The following is a 23,168-nucleotide window of genomic DNA, read 5'->3' as shown; positions in this document are numbered from 1 at the left end:
CTGCAGCACCGAAACAGCCCTGCTGCAAGTGATTGATGACGCGCGGCGGATACTCGATTCAGGGGGGTCTTGTCTTCTAATTCTCCTTGACCTTTCGGCAGCCTTTGACACTGTCAATCACAACACCCTCCTCAGCACTCTTCAACAGAGAATGGACATGGAGGGCACTGTGCTTATATGGTTTGCTTCCTTCCTTTCTGACAGATCCCAAATGATCAAAATAGCGGACAGTCTTTCATCTCCTTCGGCGGTGGGTCAAGGTGTTCCTCAAGGCTCTATACTTGCACCCACATTGTTCAATCTCTATTTGGAACCTCTGGGAAATCTCCTAAGTAAATCTGGGGTCCACTATCATCTCTACGCAAACGACACTCAAATCTACTTAAAGGTTGCCTCCACTCACGATCTCTCAGTCCTAAGTTCTACTCTCGACTCCATTCAAAACTGGATGTCAACACATCAACTTATTCTGAATCACTCCAAAACTGAATTCCTCCTCCTCTCCTCCTCACTTTCTCCTCCCCCGGTTCAATCATGGATGGACCAGATGAATCTGCTGAACAATAAACCCACCATTGTCGACAGCGCAAAATCCCTTGGTGTCATACTTGACACAAAACTCAATCTACTCTCCCACATTAATTCAAGTGCAAAGTCTGCTCGATACCAACTGCGCCTTCTTTGGGGGATTCGTCGCTTCTTCCCGGAGCATGACCTTAAAACCCTGGTCCAATCGCTGGTCCTCTCCAGACTGGACTACTGCAATTCTCTTCTGACTGGCCTCCCCAAATCCCACCTGTCCCCCCTTAAGTCTGTTCTCCATTCAGCAGCTCGTTTCACTTATGGGGCCAAAAGAAGCGACCACATCACACCCATGTTATCCACGTTCCGCTGGCTTCCCATCGAGGCAAGATCTATCTACAAGACTGCCTGCATTACCCACAAAGCCTTGCACTCCTCTTCTCCGCGCTACCTGGCGAATAAACTGAAACTCTCTAGAGGCTCTAGACCATCACGAAATGGGGAAAATCTACTGCTTGAACCTCCCACTTTCAAGAAGGAAAGATCAATGGCCCAATCCTTTTCAGGCAGCGCAGTGAGAATCTGGAACTCACTTCCGCCTTAGCTCCGGACCACCACCTCCTTCCAGGCCTTCAAAACTGACCTCAAAGTTCTCCTCCTTCAAAGACACTTCCAAATGTAATTCAAGCCCTCTCTATTATCTGAAGGAAGTCCTTCCATTATAGAAAAATCTACTTTACATGACTATGGAAGTACCTTCCCATTGTGTTCTGCCAGTTATTGCAGTATTATCCTTCTACCTGTGTTTGGTACTCATTTGTAACATGCACACGTCACTTTTCTCTTGTAACACACTGTTTTCTACCTCTTACATTTTGTTTGTTTTTCGCTACCTGCACAAGTGCCACTAGTGCCTACGTAACGTTTGTTCTTGTGTTTGAGTGTCCTCCATATATTGAAGTATTATACCTCTATGCGTACTTTGTACGCTTTTGTAACCCGCACACATGTCACTTTTTCCTCCTGTAATGCACCGTTTGCTACCTCTTGTATTTTGTTGGCTCACGATTGTCACTTTTGCCTCATTAAATGTAACTTTTGCTTTTGTAATTTGCTCACTTGTAATGTTCTCATGTATCAGTTCTGTTCCTTTTGTGAAGCGCTCTGACACCTTCGGGTAAAGTCCGCACTATATAAAAACGCATAAATAAATGGCCCCGGGAGCCAACCCCAGAGGCTGATTACTTTATGAGGGGGCTGAACCCCCCTCCCCCCATCGGCCAATAATCCTCTGAGTATCCCATCCTCTGAGCCGGCTCACTAGCTATGTCCTGAGGAGCCCACCTCTGGGACGTAGTGGTTTCCCTGCCTGCACCGGCACAGGCAGGGAACGTGTGTTTGCTTTTGTGTGGTAGAGTATTTTCGAATCTCCCGCCAAGCAGTAGCAAACAAAAACTCTGCTTCTAGCGGGTGGGAGCTTTTAAAATGCTCCTGCCTGCTGGGAACAGAATTTTGATCTGCACTGAAGCGGGCAGGGAAACAGATTGAAATGTTGCTCCCGCCTGGAGGAAGGTAGATCAGTAGTTGCTATTTTTATTTATTTAGTGCATTTTTATAAAGCGCTGACATTACCCGAAGGTGTCAGAGCGCTGTACAATAGAGCCAGTTACGTTACAAGAGAAAAGTGATACGTAATAGAACATTACAAAGATAAACAGGAGACTTAAAATGAAGGGTACACAAACACAAAATCCAACACAGCACGCAGGGGTGAGGGATGTACAGGAAAAAATACAAATTTACAATGAAGAGCGAACTTCCTAGAGGGACCTGAGGATGAAAGTATTAATTCTGAAAGGATACCTCTAGATGGGAGCAATGCCACCTCACGCTGCAAGCGGGGAGCTGGCTGGGGCCTCGAGGCTCCTCTCACAGCCTTATTAAGGATATGGTGGGTGCCCTGGGTGAGAACCAAGGCACCCACCTTTATAAAATGGGAGCCATGGGGATGGGGTTTCTAAGGCCAGTAGCACCTTAGGGGGGGGGGGGGACATGGACCTCTTCCCCCCCAAAAAATACACGTTCCCCAGGGCCTAACAGCATGACCCCCCCCTTTAATTTTAGTAGTGATGTCATTAGTGATGTTATAAATTATGTCATAGAAGATTTTATGACGGATGTAATATGTGTGTTAATAAGCAGAGCATGAAGGGGTGCAAGTTATAGTTAACTCTGCTAACTATAAATGGTGAATTTCTGGGGACGTTTTTGTTAAAAAAGTTAATGTCTGTAATTGTACCTAACTATAACATTACTTTAACCTTTATATATATGTATGTGTATGTATGTATATATACATATATATATATATATATATATATATATATATATATATATATATATATATATATATATATATATATATATATATATATATATCGTAATTCCAGTAAATTATGTGTTTTGAAACACATGCTCTGCGTGTATTAGGTAAAGTGCAAAATGTGTAATTTCGCAATAAATATGTCAGTGCATACAAATAAACAAACACTCGTGGCGTTGTTGGAACCAGGAGGCGGAGTGTAAACCTTTGCCTGGCGACGCAGTTGACAGATACTTGTTTATAGGTCCCAGACCCTCTCCCGGCACTTCCAGCACAGTCAACAGACACCATAAAACAGACCCGCCAATAGGGCCGCTTCCCAAGGCCAGACTAGCTCATAAACGGTGCCAATTTCCTCCTTGTTTCAGGAGCCGATCAATAGCCGCACCAGTCTCCGGCCCACACAATCGATTCCCGGCCGACCCCTCTGACCTCTCCAGAGCGGCTTCCCCCAATTGTGGTGACTCCTAGCCAGGCGGCCACCATCACTCCAGTCCGCTGAAAGGGGGCTCAGAAAGGGCTGTCACCCCGGCCTATAGCCCGGACACCCCTGCTGGCCGAGTCTAGAGCTGGGGGGAAATAAAGGCGTTGGTATCTGGGGGCCTGCCAGCCAAGATAAATGAACACGGTTACAGTAATTGCAGCCCCCTAATACAAGAAAACAAAGGGTGTCTTGGGGTGACTGAGTGCGGCCTGCAAGGATGGGGGCACATCAAAGGCGACAAGACCCTCTCAAAGCCCGGGCGTAATTGTCAATTAAGCATGCATATGGAAGGGCATGCCATGACAACGGCAGGCGACACGCTGGTGTATTATTGCAGAGCCCGGGCGCAGCACTGCAAACAGCTGATGCTGCGGACAATATGCTCGTAGGACACCTTGTAAGCAATCAGGCCATGGCTGGGAGGCCAGCTTCTGCTCTGCGGCCCCCCACCGCCCAGGACATTCCTAGCCCAGGGTCACTCGCTGGTCATCATGTAATTGCTGTATTTGCAGAGCAGGCTGCCCCCGGGATTATGGCGATATTATGAACTGGCTGGGTTTACACCTCAGTACTGGTAAACTGTCATGGCGCCGGACTGGGGACGTCACGTGCAAGAGGAGGTGCGGTCTAGTGGTTCAGGTGTAACCTGTAGAGCCACAGTGCTTGAAATGGAAACATGGAAGTGGAGATATTCTTTACTAGAGTGCCTGCCTGTTTCTAAGAAGTGCCAGTACTCGCCAATTAAAAGTATTACGTTTCTATTGAAAAGTGCAGGTACTATCCCTAGCAAAAAAAAAGTGCTGGTACTCTGTACTGGACAGAACCGGCCCATTTAAAGCACTGTTAATACGTTTAATATACTTATAAAGGGACTTGACAAGAGAGACCCAATAGGTTAAGGGAGAGTAGCACACCGTACTTTAAAGAACACCTCTAACAATCCACAAAATGGTCACAGTGTTTTAAAGAAACAGTACTGGCGCTTAAAGGTTGGAGACAATGTATTAAAGGGATGGTGCCAACGTTTCTTGAAATGGAAATACTGCAGCAATGGCACAAAAAAAATGAAAGCTCGATGATGCACCCGCTGTTGCTGGTAATGTCATTCTGTAAGCACGTGCATGTGTCACCTACAGAATGATGTGGGCACTATTTTCTTTTCTTTATTGACCAAACTTAGATGGTTACCCAAACTTTGATTGGTAAATACAGAAAAATCAATGTTAAGTCAGTGAAAGTGCTTTTTTGTTGTAGCAGAGCTCCAGCAGCAACTGGTAGCTACCAGGCCCTCTAAAAGTGGAAAAAAGGTTAAGTGCCCATGCGGGATGGGAAGCAACGGAGGAGCGAGTGTTGGGAAGCAACAAAGTGGGGGATATAAAATAAAACTAAAGCCGGTGTGAGGGAAGAAGGGGAAAGCAAGGAAGGGTGCAACATGGAGTACAGAGGAAGGGGAGAAGCACATGAGAAATCAGGACACAAGGTAGAACAACAGGAGAGAGCTAGAAAACACATGCACTGTCATGAAGTATCGAAAGAAAAAGTAGTTTCCTAAATGCGAGCAGTTGAAGAATACAAGTCATCCAAGCAAAACGATGGTTAAAAGACTGTGCTTCAGGGCAATAAAACCACATGATGGACAAGGCAAGCCAGTGAATGAGAAGCGAGCCAAGGAGAGTGGCAATGAAGTAAACCAATGGTAAGCAATGGGTGCACAAGAAGCCCACTATAAGGTTTTTCGCAGCTACACAGCTTAGGCAAGACCTTAAAATCATACATCTTAACTAAAATATCCGTTCTAAAACACTTCAATCACAAACATTGTACTTTGGCCAGTGGAACTATTTTTAATTGACGTTCCCAGGGGTCCACTAATTGAAATGCCTCTGTTGATGAGCTGCATTTTGCTGCACAGCCGAAAAAACAAAACCCTGTTGTGAATTTGAATGCTCAAACTTCACTGTCGTCGATTTACAATCCGTAGGTGCTATTTTTCACTCAACCATCTCCATCAAAAGAAAGATGCTACTCTCAATTTCAACTCAGAAACTAATGTCTGCTTCCAATGTCTTCTTTAAAATATAAATTATCCTCCTTTTCGGTGCTTGGTATCCTTAAATTTGTGTAACCACCATCCACACACTCATTGAACCACACAAATACAGCAGGAAAGGCAAACCTGCCTCCTGGGAAGAGTTTATTGATCAGCAAATTGTGCTAAGTGCACCATCCATAAGGGCATCCCACAGGGCACTAGAATTTTCTTAACATTTTAGCAGACCCTTTGGAATTATGCGATTGTGCGGCTGCAGTGATTTTCACATCATTGTAGATTTGCTGCATTTGCCACTTAATCCACCACCTGCTGCATAATCTGCAGATTTTAACAAAAAAAACGTGTTTCTAACTCAAAACAATTCAAAAGTAAGTAAAAACACAGCGACTTGTGTTGCCTGACAATGGAAGGATCTTCCCAAAGGTTTATGGGCCACATTTCTGAAGCTTATTGGTATATTTGAGTGGTAAAATGGTACTGATTAGGTACAACTAATGCCCAGTGTTAGCAAGTTTTAAAATGACTAAATAATGAAGCAACACTATCACAAAATGTGCAGCATAATTTGCCTTTTCTTACCGCATAATTTGACCTTCCCCTGCCCCATAATTCCAGTGGCCCTGCATATTAGTCAACACTGTAAAACGGTGCCCAGGAAGATTGTTACACCCAGCAAGGGCTGCCCAGTAAACCTTTCAGAAGCCAGGGGCAATCCAGAAAAAAAACCAACAATGGTTAATAGGATTGGCGAGGATTACACAATGTGATCAAGGGAGGAAATTGAGGATTGGAACTCGGCACTTATAGGCACCTGGTAACATCTGCTCAGGCACAGATGGTATAAGCAACTTGAACCACATCTGCTCAGCGAGGGGTACTGCCTGAGAGGTGAGGTGGGCTTGTAACGAGTCTGGGTCTGTAGGGGAGGGGCAGCGCTAGCTTTAGCTCCCAACTGAGGGAGTCTCAGAAAGAAGTGGAGGATTCTGGGGGCTCACCTTGCAGGCCGAGGCAGCTTCCCTCGGCTGGCCCCCTCTTGACCCCAGTGCTTGTCAGAGTCTGCCTTTCTTTTGTTTGCCTCTCCAGTTTGCTGACTTTGGTGTGCAGATTACAGGTGGAAAGACAATGTGCGCCGCTTATCACACAATGCCTCTTCCCGGCCACTCGCTCAGGCCCTTCACTGATTATCTGGCACTGCCTCATTGTCCCCCTTTCTCCTGACTCCTTCTCTGAACCCTCCTCGCAGCTCCATGCACATAGTCACATCTCTCCTCCCAGGACCCGCAGACAGCCCTCACTCCAGCCACAGACACATGGATCACTCCTCCGGGGCTCAGCCGGGTTCTGTGTACACACCCAGGCCTGGGCCACTGCATAGGTTTCGCAAATGGCAGTCAGTATGAATGAAATGAAATGTAATGAAAAAGAACATTCTGTGTACAAATAGCAGTTTCTATGCACGTCTTACTCTCCTGGGTGACATGTATCTTCCATGTGCTGATAGTGCCTTGTATGTACAAATAGCAGATTGCTTACCACAATAGCACATTGCATTTACAAATGCATGTATGGATAGGAGCTCGTAAGAAGACATAGCATCTTTTATGTAAAAAAAGCGGTGTGTGTGTGTGAAAAGCAGCTAACATGTAAAAGTAGCAGTTTGCATATAGATGTAATATCTTGTGTGCATGAATAGTTATGTACATTTATAACCAGGGCCTTATATGTAGAAGTAGCAGTTTCTATGCATATGAAAAGCAATGACACCATTGGGCTCAGGTTCAGATGAATCTTGCTGTGATGCTCGGTCAGGAATTGCCCGACGCAAGTACACAGAGCCTCAGGACTCAGGACTAAGAGAAGCAAGGCAGGAAGAACACACATGTGCCTCAATACAAGAAGACATGGAAACAAAAAGGCAGGGCTCCCTGGAGTCTGTTACAAATGAGTTCTGAAACCAAATGTGCTGGAAAGGACACAGGAGTCAACAAGCATTGGCATAGACAATAGGTCGAGCCGTAGGGGACTTATAAGTGTTTAGCCAGAGCATGGGTATAAGCATGTGACCTTATATATAACTGAGAAGACATTATGTACAACTGAACGACACTATTAAATAAATAAATGAATATAAAAAATGTCTTCTAGTTTTTTTGTCCTTGCAATTTTGGCAACTTCTTCCTGCCTGTTCTAATGCTTGTTTTTTCCAGCTTTTTTGTTATGGGCTGGGATAAACAAAGGGAGGGTGGAGATTGGGAAATAGTACCTGAATTACAACACGAGCAGCGGATGGACACTAGGGGAGAATCAATAGATGAGGTGGTGCTACTGCACTGATTCTGAGTTGGTGGTGCATTGGTGGTGGTGCACTGATGCTGAGGTGGTGCTGTGCTGGTACTGAGAAGGTGCTGTGCTGATGCTGTGGTGGTGCTGTGTTTGGGCTGAGGTAGTGCTGCATTGAGGTGGTGCTGAGTGATACTGAGGTAGTGGTGTGTTTGTGCCAAGGGGGTGCTCAGTTGGTGCTGAGTGATACTGAGGTGGTGCTGTGCTGAGTTGGCGCTGTGCTTGTGCTCATGTGGTGCTGAGTGATGCTGAGTTGGTGCTGCGCTGGTAGTGAGGTGGTGATGTGCTAATGTTAAAGTGGTGCTGCATTGGTGCTGGGGTGGTGGTGCACTGATGCTGAGGTGGTGCTGAGCTGGTGCTCAGGTGTTGCTGAGTCATGCAGAGTTGGTACTGTGCTAAGGTGATTCTGGCTGATGCTGAGGTGGTGCTACGCTGATGCTGAAGTGGTGTTGCATTGGTGCTGAGTTGCTGTTGAGGAGGGGCTGTGCTGGTGCTGAGGTGGGGATGCACTGTTGCTGAGGTGGGGATACACTGGTGCTGCGGTGGCGCTATGCTGGCGGTGGTGCACTGATGTGGAGGTGGTGCTGTGTTGATGGTGAGATGGTACTGTCTTGATGATGAGGTTGGGCTGCGCTGGTGCTGAAGTGGTGCTGTGCTGATGGTTCTGTGCTGATGCTGAGCTGGTGCTGTGGTGTTGCTGTGCTGATGCTGAGGTGGTGCTGAGTGATGCTGCGGTGGTGCTGAGTCATGATGTGGTGCAGCGGAGTCATGATGAGGTGGTGGTGCTGAGCTAGTGCTCAGGTGGTGCTGAGTTGGTGCTGTGATGAGGTGTTGCTGCGCTGATGCTGAGGTGGTGCTGCGCTGATGCTGAATTGGCGCTGCGTTGGTGCTGAGTTGCTGGTGAGTTGGGGGCTGCACTGGTGGTGATGTCGGACTGCGCTGATGCGGAGGTAGTGCTGTACTGATGCTGAGATGGTGCTGTGGTGGTGCTCAGGTGGTGCTGTTCTGATGCTGAGGTGGTGCTGTGCTGATGCTGAGGTTGTGCTGGGCTGATGCTGTGCTGGTGCTGAGGTGGTGCTGCACAGGTGCTGAGTGATACCGAGGCAGTGCTGAGGTGGTGGGGTGCTTGTGAGGAGGTGGTGCTAAGGTGGTTCTGAGTGATACTAAGGTGGTGCTGAGTGATGCTTTGGTGGTGCCCAGGTGATGCTGTGCTGGTGCTCAGGTGGTGCTGAGTGATGTTGAGTTGGTGCTGCGCTGGTACTGAAGTGATGCTTCACTGGTGCTCAGGTGGTGCTATGCTAATGTGAAGTGTTGCTGAGTTTCTGCTAAGGTGGTGCTGCACTGGTGCTGAGGTGATGCTGGGCTGTTGCTGTGGTTGGGCCGCGCTGGTGCTGAGTTGGCGCTGCTCTGATGGTGGTAAACTGATGCAGTGCTGATGCTGAGGTGGTGATGCTTCACTGATGCTGAGGTTGTGCTGCCCTGTTAGCAAGGTGGTGCTGCACTGGTGCAGAGGTGGTGCTGTGCTGGTGCTGAGGTGGTACGCTGGTGCTAAGGTGGTGCTGCGCTTAAGCAGAAGTGGTGCTGTGCTTGGGCTGAGTGATGAGATGGTGCTGTGCTGGTATTGTGGTGGTGCTCCGGTACTGCTGCGGTGGTGCTGTTGTTGTGGTGCTGAGTAACGGTGACTGCTGCTGAAGTGGTCTTGCGCTAATGCTGAGGTGGTGTTGCACTGTCTACTTGCAGGATATAATGTTAAGAAACCTCACATTATATGCAGCGTTTGGAGACCACGAGGAGGCATCCCTTGATATTTTTTTCACTTCACCATCGATTGAAACCTAAAAGAAGCGTGCAACTTAAAGCTGCTTCCATTTTCATAAAACGAAGCAATATCAGCATGTTTACCTCATTAATCATATCTAAATAATCACGCTGTAAACGGCATAATGTAAATAGGTTGATTGTCCTGTCGACGATCTTCTTAAATTACACTTCTATTAAGTAAATATATTATTCAGTGGCGGCTCCTCCGCTAAGGCAGAGGAGCATTGCCCACTGTTCATGGAGCAGTGTAAACAAAAACATTTTATGATAATAACTGAAGTTATTATCATTTAATTTTTTGTATGGTCAGGCTAGGGCGGGACTTGCCTTCCCTGACGTCGGGGAGGAGGAGTGGTTTTGCACTCTGTAAAGTGTGCATAAATGTCCGACCGTCCCTCTCGGGCCGGCCAAACATTTATGCACACTTCGTATGTCCTCCATATCTCTTCATGCAGGCTGAAATGCAGCCTCCATACAGGCTGCATTTCAGCCTGCATGAAGAACATAACCAGGTCCCCATTCCCTGGCTGAGCGCTGAACCCTGGCACTCAGACCAATCACCACGCTGCACTGCAGCATTGTGATTGGCTCAGGAGAGCTTAGGTGCTTATCAATCATAATGCTGCATTGCAGAGTTGTGTTTGGCCTGGGGAGCCTGGGTGCTTCCCGGTCCCTGGAAGACTCACTTGACGTGGGAGAGACTTGGCGACGGACAGATGTGGCGAGATCAGGTACGTGATTTTCTTTAATTATTCAACCCCCCCTCCTCGCCTTACCACCCCCGAACCTTACCGGCGTGCACTGATATTATTTATTGTTTGGACATCTGAACTAATGAAATCAAAAATTTTAATGGATGAACAACATAACGTCTGGCTGAAAAAGTGCTTGTGAAACCAAAGACAGTGGAAAACAAGATAAGGACTTGATTTGCAGCCCTCGGCTGAACGCGTTCGGAAAGCCAAGCAAGCCCAGGCAAAAGAAAAAGTAGTGCACTGAAACTAACTTATATGGCCGATAGTGAAGTGATCCATGTAACAGAGCCAGTCTCCAGGCCATGTCCAAAATAGCAAAAGGAGGGACAAATGTAAACTATTCACCAATGAAAACAAGGAATTTCGAAAGTCACATGAAGGAACAAATCAAAACTGATGGGAGTGCTGAAAGCCCATATTTAGATACAGGATGTCTCGAGAGACAGCGCATGCTGTGCCTAGGCGAGACCTAAAAACACCACAACATGGACACTCTGACCAGCACTGAGTGTCACCAAGTTGTACAGAGGGCACAATATCCTTTGTTTAGACAGATAGCCATCAGGGATCTAACACAATAAACATCACTGCTATAGCTGGCATGGTTAGGGTTGAAGGAGGAAAGGTTTGACCAGGCCTAATGGGCCTGCAGAAACCTGTCAGGCAAAATCCAGGACATAGTTTACTCTCACACAGGTGAGGACACAACATCCACCATCCTCTTAGGGGCATCACTGCAGGAAGAGTTCTCACCCACATTTTCTCAGATGTGGAAAAGATCAATTGACTTATCACCCCCTCAACAGAAGAACGCTGTCGGGTAAACTTACAATCGCAGGCATCAACATGCACCAAAAATTTAAGGTATGAAGAGATGAAGCAATTGATGAATGCTGAGCTATGCAAACAATGTGTAACACAACGTGGCATCATATATGTATAAATAGGAATGTGATCAGTATGTACTGAACATTATGTTTTCCGAAACACCATAACAAGGGCCACTGGAATTATGTAACGGTGCTGCTGCGTTTTTTTTCACATAGTTATAGACTTGCCACATTTGCCACATAATCCACTCACTGCGGTATAATTTGTAGAATTTCCATCTCATAATGTTCACAAGGTACTAAAAACGCAGCAACACATATTGCTGCTCAGTTGAAGGTCCTTTGCAAAGGTTAACTGTTCACCTTTCTGCTGCTTATTACTATCTTTAAACTAGTACTAATGATGTGCACCAATGCCCAGATAGTGTTAAAACGGGCAAAAATGACAAAATAATGAAATGATACTATCACAACATTTGCTGCATTATGCCTCACAATTTGCCTTTTGTTGCTGCATAATATACTCAACCCTTCTGAATAATTTAAACATCCCGCTGCATAATTTCAGTGACCATGACCATAACCAAGTTCACACTATGAAACGTGTGGCCCAGCACGCTGAAAATTAACCCATGGGATGATTTGTTCTCACTTGTGGAAACAAATCGTCATGAAGGGTCGGCAAAGTACGAAAAACCCAAGCTGTACCATTTTCCCCATCATATAACATAGCCCTTTCTCCTTTCAACTAGAGCACTGACATTGTTATAATGTTGGCGCCAACACACTAAAAGAACCTTAATAGGGTAAACGGTATGAAGACCTGTGGCACAAAAGACGCCCATCCTCACTCTGTGTCCCAGTCTGACATGTCTGGATGTGGCATGATTTGTCATTAATATCTGTCTTATCAAAAGTCACACCCACAAGCATATTTATCCACTTTCGTTTATTTCTTATTCAGTAACATATGAAAAACAGCGCCTATCTCTAAGATCTTCACCAGTCCAGCAGATGAACACTTACACCCTTTTAACATCTGAAAGAGGCTGCAGTTCTAGAAACAGTTTCAGAATACTCATAATGTTTTGCCATCTACTGCAGTCATCCTTTTCCATGAGGACAGTCCAACACTGCTCCATCAGGGCAGAAGTCACGCCAAATGTTTAGGAAAACCACTGCCAGTGAGATTGATTGCCATCTAGATTAATTGTTTGTAAATGTATCTCCTGGGGGCATAAAGCAAGTCTGGCATGGCCATCATTTAACAACCTAAATTGAAATGTCCCCCTAGAGAGAGGATGTATGCACAAGGAGCGACACCACCAGGTCTCAATCCCCCGCCACCCTGCCGCAGCTGACTTGGTATGACCTCAATGGCCCTCGTCATGGACAAACTCCTGCCACAGTCTGTATATAGACGACTTTGCCTTTCTGTAAGCAAGCTGATGCCTGACACATGACATAACTACCCCTAGAAGCCAGACACGTGCCATAACTACCCCTAGAAGCCAGATGATGAAGTCACTGCTGCAGGATATGATTCTGGCCTCAATACAGATCACAAAATGGGGAATGTCTTTTTCTGGCCAACCTGGAAATGTAAGCCGTTCAGACATCAGCCTATGTCGTGAAGAACGCCTAACTTCCTTTGAATGGGTGAAACTGCAAGCCAGTTGATATCCCCATGCCCAGTAGTGCCCATACGATAGTAAATCTTGGACTTGAGTGAGAGGAAAGGAGTCTTTGGAACACCCAACAACACCAGTAGTATTGACAAACAAGGCTACCCTTAGAAGAAAACCACATGTGAAAAAATCCTGTATATTAAATGCATCGCTTGAAGCAGCTCCATCCATTCCATCACATTTTGCTCAAACTCAGACCATCTACCCTGCACAATGTCTAGGAATGGCGCAGCTTGTTCCACTTTGGTTTTGAGTATTGAATTGCTCATTTCAGTTTATCTGTTCCACATCCTTCACCCAGACAAGAACCATACCCTAAAAAGAGGGCAGGTCTCTCTCCAGCGGTGACATAGGAAATACAAGGAGGCACTTACCTGGCAGTTTGTTGGGCGAGGATGCATTTGGCTGAGGGTGGTGTGGAGAGTTGTGCGAAAGGAGATTGTTCATGCTAAGAGGGTGCGATGGCCCTGTAGTGTAAGCGTCCATGGCCAATTTCTGTCGGAAAGCCTCCTCTTTCCTCCTGTTTGCAAACCAGTTATATACACGGACTTCCGTTACCAAGTTAGAGCCCAGTCCATGTGCTTTTGAGGGGGAAACTCCTCGCTGAAGGCACTCCGCTCTAAAGATGGAAAAAGGAGCACTTTTTAGAGGCTATGTAAAATAACTGCTGCACACATGCACATTTCTGCATCAGGCACATTTACACCGCAGTTACTTGGCACGAAAGCATGAATTATCGGGTGGTGGTAGACCCTCAAGAAGTGCTAACATTTTCCTCTTGAAACCACATATCTTTAGCAAAAAGAGAACCTGCCACTGAGCCTTCTCCGGCGCTGCGCCGAAGATCTGGAACTCTTCTCCACAGAAGTACGCAGAATCTCCTCCATGGTTGCCTTCAAATTGGAAGCCAAAAGATTCTGAATGAACAAGTCCTTACCTTAAATGGGTTAGGATAATCTGCTCTAAGTTACTGATCCTACAACCATTAGACCGTAACTGGATGGTATTCTTCTTTACCTTATCGTTTGCTCCCCTCTCAGGCTGCTATGTACGAGTTATTGTATTATTATCTTCTGACTCCTTTGTCCTGTAATTACTCCTGTTTGTTATTCTTATTTGATGCCGATATTGCATTTATTACCTTCCTTCAATCCTTTTGTAAAGCGCTCTGATATCCTGCGGGATCTTGTACGCGCTATATAAAACTTTATATATATATATTCTTCCAAGGGAGATAAGAAACAATGAAATTTAATATCGGCTCTTATCTTTTTTGCAGATTTATATAGCGCGAACTCGACCCGAAGGTACTGGAGCGCTTTACGTCAGCACCAGTTACATTGCACAAGGACACATTCATTTTGTTGGTAGGCACGGGAAAATTATGTGATTTGCCCAGAATCACAGGATGTGAAGTCGACCCCGAGGCTCGAACCTTGGTTTCCCAGCTCCGCAGGCTAGCCATGAGACCACACCCTCTCCTGCCAGTTTCATTCTTCCAGGGGCACGAGAGACAATTGAAAGCTAAAAGTTGCCTGAACCCCCGCACTGTAAGCCAGAAAACAAAGGCATGCCTGAGATTCAACCACTCTAAGTGTAAGTGTATCCCTGTGTACACAAGATTGGCCAAAGTGTTTGTATAGAGTTTGGCGCCAAAAATTGCCAGACGCCCCGTTCGCCATATTAAAAGTGCACTGATGTCAATGACACGCTAAATACAGCAGACAGGAACAACTGCCACTCTACAGTGGATGACCCCCCACCAAACTCTAAATAAGGCCCTGTGTTGCTACCCCTTCTGTAGAGCCACCACCAGGCGCCCGAAAAGTCAACTAGCCAACCTGGAAAAAGATATCAGCCAAAGACAAGCTGATCCTGCCAGTGAAATAGAGGAAACCGTGCTTTGGAGGCAGCATCACTGCTGTTTGAGGACTCCTACTGCGGAATTCACTATCAAAATAACTTTTGGCCATCCTTACACTGTCTCTTACAAGCAAAAAAAGCACAAAAAACCAATGAGATATATTAAACATTGCAACAACACACCTAAAATATTCATCGTCCCGGGTTTCACTACTTCTGCCCATACCACCTACCTGATTGACTGCGCGAGTGAGTGACATATTTATTATACACCTCTTGGTGCTAGGACTACCAGATATGTGAATACATCTAGGATAGCAGATGTGACTCCAAGATCTTGCTGAACCTTTCATTGTTTGGAGAAGAATAAGAGGAAGGCTATTTCAAAAAGCAACAAAAAATGTCCTCCCGCCAATGATAGCGAGCAGCGTACAGAAGACAAGCAATAGAAGACATAAACTTAAGCTGAGAGAACATGTCAATGAAGTCTACCACCCTCTCACTGCACCACCTGTAAGGGTCCTGACTTAGGCTTGTCTTTATGCTAACATATCCTGTGTGATCCACATATGTGTGTCTACCCAGACCAGACATAAGCGATCTGTAGCCCTCGGTCCACAGTTTGGCGCTACGTAAGCACCCACTTGAGCAAGCGTGGCCTTACCGGTTACACTCCTCCACCAGGGCCTCGCGCTCCTCCTTGCTCGGGTTCTTTTGTCGCTCGTAGGCATGGTACAAGATCTGCTGGGAGGCGGGCCCCCACTTGAAGCGATTGCGCCTCATCTTCTTGCTGGCTGTTTCGGTGCAGGACTCGTCCGGCTGGCCCGGGCACTGGCTTGGCTGGCTGAACTCTGGAAAGAGAAACAGCACCTGATCCTGACTGCTTTTGTCTGTCATATTTCCACAACCCTGGACTGTCTGGTTGAACTCTGAAAGAAAACAAAATGGTAGATTGGACCGGGTCTGCAGGAGCCCCAGACATCAAGAACAAATGTGATGAGCTTGCGTCTATGTTAGAGATCAAATCACCACAAACAATCACAAAGCAATCATTACAGGAGACAAGCCCCCTGATCATCAGCTTAGATCACAATGACAGCAGGACAGCCAGGCTAATTGAACACTTCCATTTCACCAAAAGAGGACGCAGGGAAAATAAGAGATTGCTCACTTTCAGACAGCTAATTAACTAAACTGTTGTGATTACATGGACAGATGTAAACTCCATTTGCAATGTAGTCCGCTACAACAATATTGAGTGACAAATGCAACATGGACCAAAATCAATCATGCTAAGCTACTTCAACCACTGAGCATCCTTCACCCCGACAGAGAACTATTTGAGGACCAATAGGGACAAGGCCATGTTATAGTTATAGTCTACTGAGAAATGGGGAGATTTCCAATCCGGCAAGCAACTTTGAAAGGCCAGTGGGATGGGACAGAGTCTGAAAGGCCGATGGGTCGGGGTGGACTGGGTCGCATTTGACTTACTGCGTTCCCATTCCATTATCACATACCAGATCCCCATTCCCCAGTCTCCGGCAGCCTCACCATTAAAATAACTCAACACAACACAAATCAATAATTACGAATAACATGTAATATGTAAAAAAAATATCAGTTGTTTGACCCCTTTGCCACAAACTTTGACCTGTTTTGTTGACTCAAATAGAGATTAGAAGAATTAATCTGGACAGAGAAGAGGTGGTAACACAAGACAGCGGCCTGGGTGATCACCTATGAGGACTCTGCAAAATCACACAGGATGTTGCGCCTCAAAAAGAAGACACATCCACCAACTGCACCACAACCTCAAAATAGTTTAATAAAAGGCAGCAGGAAAACTGCATTAAAAGGAGGAGTCTACTTTTTCTGAACCTAGAGATTCTTTCTGTCGTTGAGCACAGCACACCTCCTTAGGTGGTAAAGAGCAAAGAGGAACTTCCGCTCTTTATTTCCTTATTTGGACTGTTTCTTATTTTCCTCCGACATCCGTTGTATAGTTCATTGTCCTTTCAAAAGAGACATTTTAGAGAGTGCCAATCACTAAGCTGCTTGACTCTATGTTCTTCAAGCACGACTTTCCGTTGAGGCGGGACTTCCTGTTATAACATGTCTGATCGGAAATGCAGCGAATACTTGCCCTTAAGTAATGGTTCAGGGTGGACAATTACAGGGCATTCTTGCTCGGGCAGTGGCTGCACCCAGCTGGTGGGGGAGGGAGGGGGCGACGCCATCACTAAAGTATGAGGTCTTAAGCGTGGCTGGGTCGAACTGGATAGTGGCTGTGCTGCCATTTTCTGGGTGCCGTGCAGGCTAGGCGGCTGCTTTCAGAGCTGCCATGGCCCAACCATGAAAGAGCCCGTGGCCCCATTCTGGTCCCTGGCCCCTGCAGAGTGGTTGGCACCTTTTTAAGTTTTTGCCAGGGGAGATTTTGATTTCCAGCCCGGCCCTGGGTAGGATGGGGGAATCACCATTCAAGGAAGGGATCACACCCAGCCGGGGCCTGTGTATTTACGTCAGACGCTGGACTATCCTCATTTTGTGAAGTGTGGGTATCATGTTGTGGCACGTGTAAAGGACCAAACTGCGCATGGGCTGAGCTGGGGACCACGTCCTGCCTGCTGATACCACAGAGGAACCGGAAAGACTTGGCGTCAATGTTATGGTCATAGAGAGCGAGGGGCGACCAGGACCGTGGGAAATCACCATGGCGACGCCTAGCATGCCTAGGAACAAGACGGCCCTCTTGCCCTGGTGATTTACCGCCGCCATGATAACCCCTCGGATGCGCCTTTGCACTTCATTAAAAGGCTCTTGGCTGCACTTGGGAGGCGCGCGGTCCTCGGAGATCAAGTCAACATTTTAGGCGGCAGGGCGTTTCTGCGCGTGCTTTTCAAGGAGCTAAACTGTCTTTGTTGTAAGCCAGTACGTTCTTATTTAAAGGGAAAATAACAACTGATGAAACTAGCGTTTGGAGCTTACATGACGTTTATTTGTAAAGCACACGTCCACCCGAAGGTGTCTCGGCGCTGAATAACAGATGTTTATTGTTAACCAGCTCAATTGTACTCATTTTATCGACCTCAGAAGGATGAAAGGCTGAGTGGATCTACTAGGATTCGAACATGTGACCATGAGGTGGAACACAGGCCCGTACCGTAGGCACATGACTGCACTAAGCCACCATACCCAGCTTAGATATTAGCGTCTTATACTCACCACTGCTGAGTTTTGAATGGCTCATTGGCCCTCGCGTGGCCCAGTGTTTGGTGTGACGTTTATTGTACCCAACAGAGGATGGACTTTATTGGGTGCGATAAAAAGTTCCTATGACAAGTTTCTGGTGAATAACATCACCTATGAGGTTAAACAACTTCATTATCACATATGTATGCTATGTTCTTTACCCCAGGTGTATTATGTATGTGCAAGGGGCCACCTCATTACCATAAAGAGATATGCACCAATAATGAATTCTGTTTTTCATATACATCCATCCAAACATTTGATCGCAAAATATTTACATTATGCCCATTGTTTTGCTCATCACATGCATGAAGTGTCACGTCTTTCATAAAGATACCTACAGTATGATTTTGTCTGTGCATCACATGTGAATAGAGGCATCTTATCAAAAATGTTCAGATACTGTCGATCCTTCTAAGATTATCCTCTATGGGCATAAGGTTTGTCTGATAAGATAAAATGAATACATGTACCCAGTATGCAGTTCTATGAAGAATGTATACATGCATAGAGCTGTCTTATGTTTAAGAGCAAGTAGACAGTGTTTCCTGCTGTGTTTAACACATGCATCACTATAGCCTACTTCTGAGGTAATATATATATAGGGATTCAGCACTCTACTACTATCAAATCTGTGTATGGAGTCAGCGACTGAGCTAAGGCAGAGGAGCATCGCCCTACTGCTCTCCGAGCAGTTCAAAAAGGAAAAATAAAATGATAATGCAACGTTATTATCATTTTGTTTTTCCGTACTGCAGTGTCTTTCTCAGTTTCGTGCGGGTAGGGGTGGGCACAGCAGGGGGGAGGAGTGGTGGCACTCTCTAAGTGTGCAATACGGTTCGGTTGGCTGTCTTGGGTTGGCCAAACAGTCATGCGCATTTAGCATGCCCTCTACCCAGCTGTATTGTACAGCGTAGGTGGAGAACATGCGCAGGCTCCCAGTCCCTGTCTGAGCTTTGAACAAGGGCTCTCAGGCCAATCACAACGCTGCTAGTGACAGCAGCGTCGTGATTGGCTAGGGGAGTCTGGGAGCCTGTGTGCTTCTCTGCTGCCGGGATTTGAGACAGGAAGAAGAGGAGGACGGAGGAGACCCGGCGGCCGGCCGTACCCAGGTAAGTGATTTTTTAAAAATGTATTTTCCATTCCCCCCTTCCCCTCTCCACCACCCCCGTTTGGTAGCAGCCGCCACGGCATGGAGTCAACATTTTATAAATGGCATCTAAGGATGTAGCCATCTCAAAGTAAAAGACCGATAAACACTATTCACTATGCCTATTTTGGCAGCATTTTGTGGCGCTGCACCACTCAGGAGAAATTACTGTTAGAAGTAGAGTATGGCAGATAATAATACCATGACTGCTAGCGGTGAAGTGTTCGCCGTAAGAGTAATGTGTCAGCAAGACTATAGGAAAACAGCGAGAGTGTCGCTAAGTGCCATCTTCTGTTCTACTGTGGAGTTTTTGATAGTGGTACACCCAACAGCAGTGTTCGCACACTAGTAGCCTGCAAATTGGATCGTCAAAAGTAGTCAGCTCCCTTGTATGCCTGAGTCTTGTGATTCTCAGCTCATGACTGCGTGTTTGCACCCCAGGTCGCTGTTACCCTAGTGCTTACTTCTTACGCCTGTTGTTGAGACCTCATTGGTGCTTGAGAGTACTTGCCCTCGCTCTCCATCTACTCTCTGACTCCTGACCACGGTCTTTACGTTGTTTGCTGGCACTATAGAAATCTTGGACTTAGAGCTTGTTTTGTGACTTATCTCCAGACTGGGATTCTGTACTGTGCCAACGGTGTTGTGGTTGCGATACTGTGTGCATGTCATGGTTTTTAGGTTCACAGAAGGCTCTCTTACTGACATTGCATGGCTTTAAATTGAATGTGTGTGTCTTTATGTAGCTACATTGAGAAGTAATGTAATTTCAATAATTCTTGGTCCATCAGCCTGCTCATTTTCTGTGTGTTTTTGACACCCAGTCCAAAAATAACCTCAAGTTACACCCTTGCATTTGTAATATTACTAATGGTCCTCCTCTCAACTACTCCATATTGTGTCATCTATGCTATCTGTTGTACAGTTTTTGCAAGCACTTAGCCTCTTGAAATGTTATTCTCTTGGTCAGGGGCTGTCTTTGATTGTGGGTTTGCTCAGCCACAGGTGGGGGTGAGGGGGTAACACCACCCTTCCTGTTCAGTCTTTAAGTGTGGGCACAGTGTCTTTGGAAGGTTCATGGTTTTCCCTATGGTTTGATCTTAGGATCTTCCAGCTTAACCTGCCTGAGTGTTAACTGTGTTTGGGGTTATCCTTAAGCGGTGCTCTGAACTGGTGGTCTTGCTGTTTCCCGCCTAAACTATGTCGGCTGTGGCAGTGATTGCTTGTCATTTCTCAACTGAAGCTGCAAGAGCGAAGGGCCCTGTGCCAATCCGAGGTTATATGAAGGTCTTCACAAGATGATGTTCAAGACCCTTTAAATTCCCGTCTGGGGTGTTCCCTGATGGGTTTGAGTCTGGTAAAGCCTACATTGGCATACTTGTTCCGGCTCTCCATGTAATGTGGACGCATCTGTCCCCTTCTCCCCATTTCACTTGTAGTCGGGGTCCAAGTCCATGTGTCCTTTGTCAGTTCTTGACCTAGTGTCACACTGTGTCAGGGGTTCCCTGGCCCAAAAGCCCCACTCCCTCTGCTTGTGGAAGAATGGAGGCTTTAGGCCAGGGTATAAGGGAAAAGCTATCCTCAGGTTGCGTAGAGTAAGCCCTGGCACAGGATGATCTGAGGGAAGATTGGCCTAGGCTGTTGGTCTTTATACCTGACCTCTATAGCATTTGCTCCCTTCACTCATCTTTTTGCAACATGTCTTATACTCAACGTCGCTGTGTATGAGAATGAACATGGGAAACTACTATGGAACAAAAGATAGGTTACAACGAGGCAGGCATAACTGTGTTTCCGTAAGAGAGTGAGATGGGTTTGACGAGCCCGCCAGAGTTTGTTAGGAATGCGCTTGGATGTACTTACGTCGGAGGATCTCTCTCTGCTTCCTTACATACCAGGTGTATAAGGCTGCCCGTTTCTGGGTTTTCATTGGTGTGCCCTTGTTGAGGTGCTGGGACAGGTGAGACTGGTTGAGGCCGGTGACGTCCACCACCTCTCGCTGAGGAATGTTATGCTGCTGCATGTAGCCTTTGATCATCTTCGCGGCCCGCCACGGGTCCTCACTGGAGTGGAGACAGACAAAGGACAAGTCAGACTGTGAAGCCACCACCAAGAAGTTTAAAAAACTAGAGTGGAAACAGACAAAGGACAAGTCAGACTGTGAAATCAAAACCAAGAAGTTTAAAAAACAGGAAGCTGCAATGAGAGAGACCATACAGGGGAGAGAGGAATGGGAACCTATCTTAGAATCATACGGTGAGTTTGAAAGGATAGATCTCCAGGGGCCCAAGTGGCTTCTCCCTCATATGACAGCATTCAGCATGGTCCCTCTAGTGAATGACTTGGGCTCTTAAGAGTGGATTACACCGTACACGAGTGGTTCATTCCAACACCTGCTAGCTTGCATTACACAAAGGTATTTTTTTTTTTATGTTTAGTGGGGGCGCACAATTACAAAGTTCAAGAACAGTGTAGTTTGTATTCAAAATATTCTTTCCTTATTTGTTAAAATTCATAGAAAAACGTTCAGTGTTTTATTCACAAAAAGGATCAGCCAACGCGTTTCTCTCCCAAGCAGGGAGCTTCCTCAGGGCAATGTTTTAGGAAAAAATATATTCGAGCGTCAGTAGTTTTCCGGTGTACGTAGTAGTAAGAAGACAGACAGATCTGTGTTCACCGTGACTTCAAGACTCCTTACAGTGTCCTGTAGTTACATTTCAGTAGGGTGACAGTCTGGTAGTTCAATAATCAAATCCTAAGGTTGAATCGGCTTAGGTAATTCGGTGCACGTAGCCAGGTCCTGAACCTCTTAGTATTAATAGGTAGAATATAGTCAATAACATGTTGAGATGCACAGCCTCATTAAGGATAGAAGAACTGGGTACGTTCCTCAAGTAGTCAGCGAGCGTTGTCCATGAATCTGAACAATTCACTCCATGCAGCCCAGAGTGGATGGTCCCAGGGTGTCCATGGGACACTTGCAGTGGACTTCTTCGGATCCAAAAAAGGACGGAAGACTTGTGTCATCTCAGCAGCACTCATCCAGACTCCAACTCTCATGGTGGTCTCCTAATCCCACTCTTACAAACACACTTTCAACTCATTCCCTCACCTCAAGACTCTGTCACACCTGCTGCACTATAGTACCAGGACCCCTTTTTTACCTGCTGCACGATAGTACCAAGACTCTGTCACACCTGCTGCACTATAGTACCAAGACCCTGCTGTACTATAGTACCAAGCTGCTTGCCACGGTCTGCTGAAAATGATTCGGAAAGTAATTCCCTTACTCCCATTTCCAGCAAGAAAGACATTGATTCAGGCCCTGGTCCTTTCCAGGATAGATTTTGGTATGCCCTCTATCTGGGGTCGCCCAATGCGGTGATTAAGAGACTTCAGATTGTCCAGAACTCGGTGGCAAGATTGCTTACCGGCACTAGCCATCGCTGTTCTGCAAAGCCCGCAATTCGCTCCCTGCACTGGCTCCCAGTGCAGCAAAGAGTCTACTTTAAGGCCCTATGCGTTGCTCATACGTCCCTAGAAGGACTGATTAGTCTGTATAAAGCCTTCAGGAACCTTCACTCAGACTCACTCCAACTAGATGAGGTCCCTAGAATCAAGAGAGCTAGAAGTGGGGGCAGGCTCTTTTCGTATAGTGCCTCCAAACTTTGGAACACTCTCCCACTTCACCTCCGTAGAGAACCCAACCATCTCACTTTTCGTAGGTATCTGAAGACCTGGCTCTTCACTTAATCTCTGGTTCCTTTCACTCTGGTTTTATCAGCGCAGGGACATTCCCGGGTAGCCATGCGCTTTACAAGAAACCCTTTTAATTTAATTTCATTTAATTTCATTTCTTACCTGCTGCACTTTAATACCAAGACTCTGTCACACCTGCTGCACTACAATACCAAGACCCTGCTGTTCTAAAGCACCAACACTTTGGCACACCTGCTGCACTATAATACCAAAACTCTGTCACACCTGCTGCACTATAGTACCAAGACCCTGCTGTACTATGGTACCA

The 23,168-nt window shown here is 46.3% G+C and overlaps 1 protein-coding gene across 2 annotated transcripts in view; it reads right to left on the bottom strand.

Annotated features, from left to right (window-relative positions):
* HNF1B (HNF1 homeobox B) overlaps nucleotides 1-23,168 on the bottom strand; it is a 93,881-nt gene that overhangs the window by 53,662 nt on the left and 17,051 nt on the right. For both annotated transcript variants that reach the window (XR_015308357.1, XM_086954872.1), the window contains exons 2-4: nucleotides 21,005-21,204; nucleotides 15,404-15,668; nucleotides 13,251-13,495 (exon numbers count right to left, since the gene is read on the bottom strand). Coding sequence is in view for 1 of the 2 variants with exons in the window: in XM_086954872.1 (XP_086810998.1) it covers nucleotides 13,251-13,495; nucleotides 15,404-15,668; nucleotides 21,005-21,204 (710 nt within the window). In the remaining variant the exon portion in view is untranslated. The remainder of the gene's footprint in view (nucleotides 1-13,250; nucleotides 13,496-15,403; nucleotides 15,669-21,004; nucleotides 21,205-23,168) is intronic.

This window comes from Lissotriton vulgaris, chromosome 2_1 (genome assembly GCF_964263255.1).
Source record: "Lissotriton vulgaris chromosome 2_1, aLisVul1.2, whole genome shotgun sequence".
NCBI classification, from domain to species: Eukaryota; Metazoa; Chordata; class Amphibia; order Caudata; family Salamandridae; genus Lissotriton; species Lissotriton vulgaris.
The sequence above is the reverse complement of the archived record's forward strand: the minus strand, read 5'-3'. Positions and strand labels throughout refer to the sequence as shown.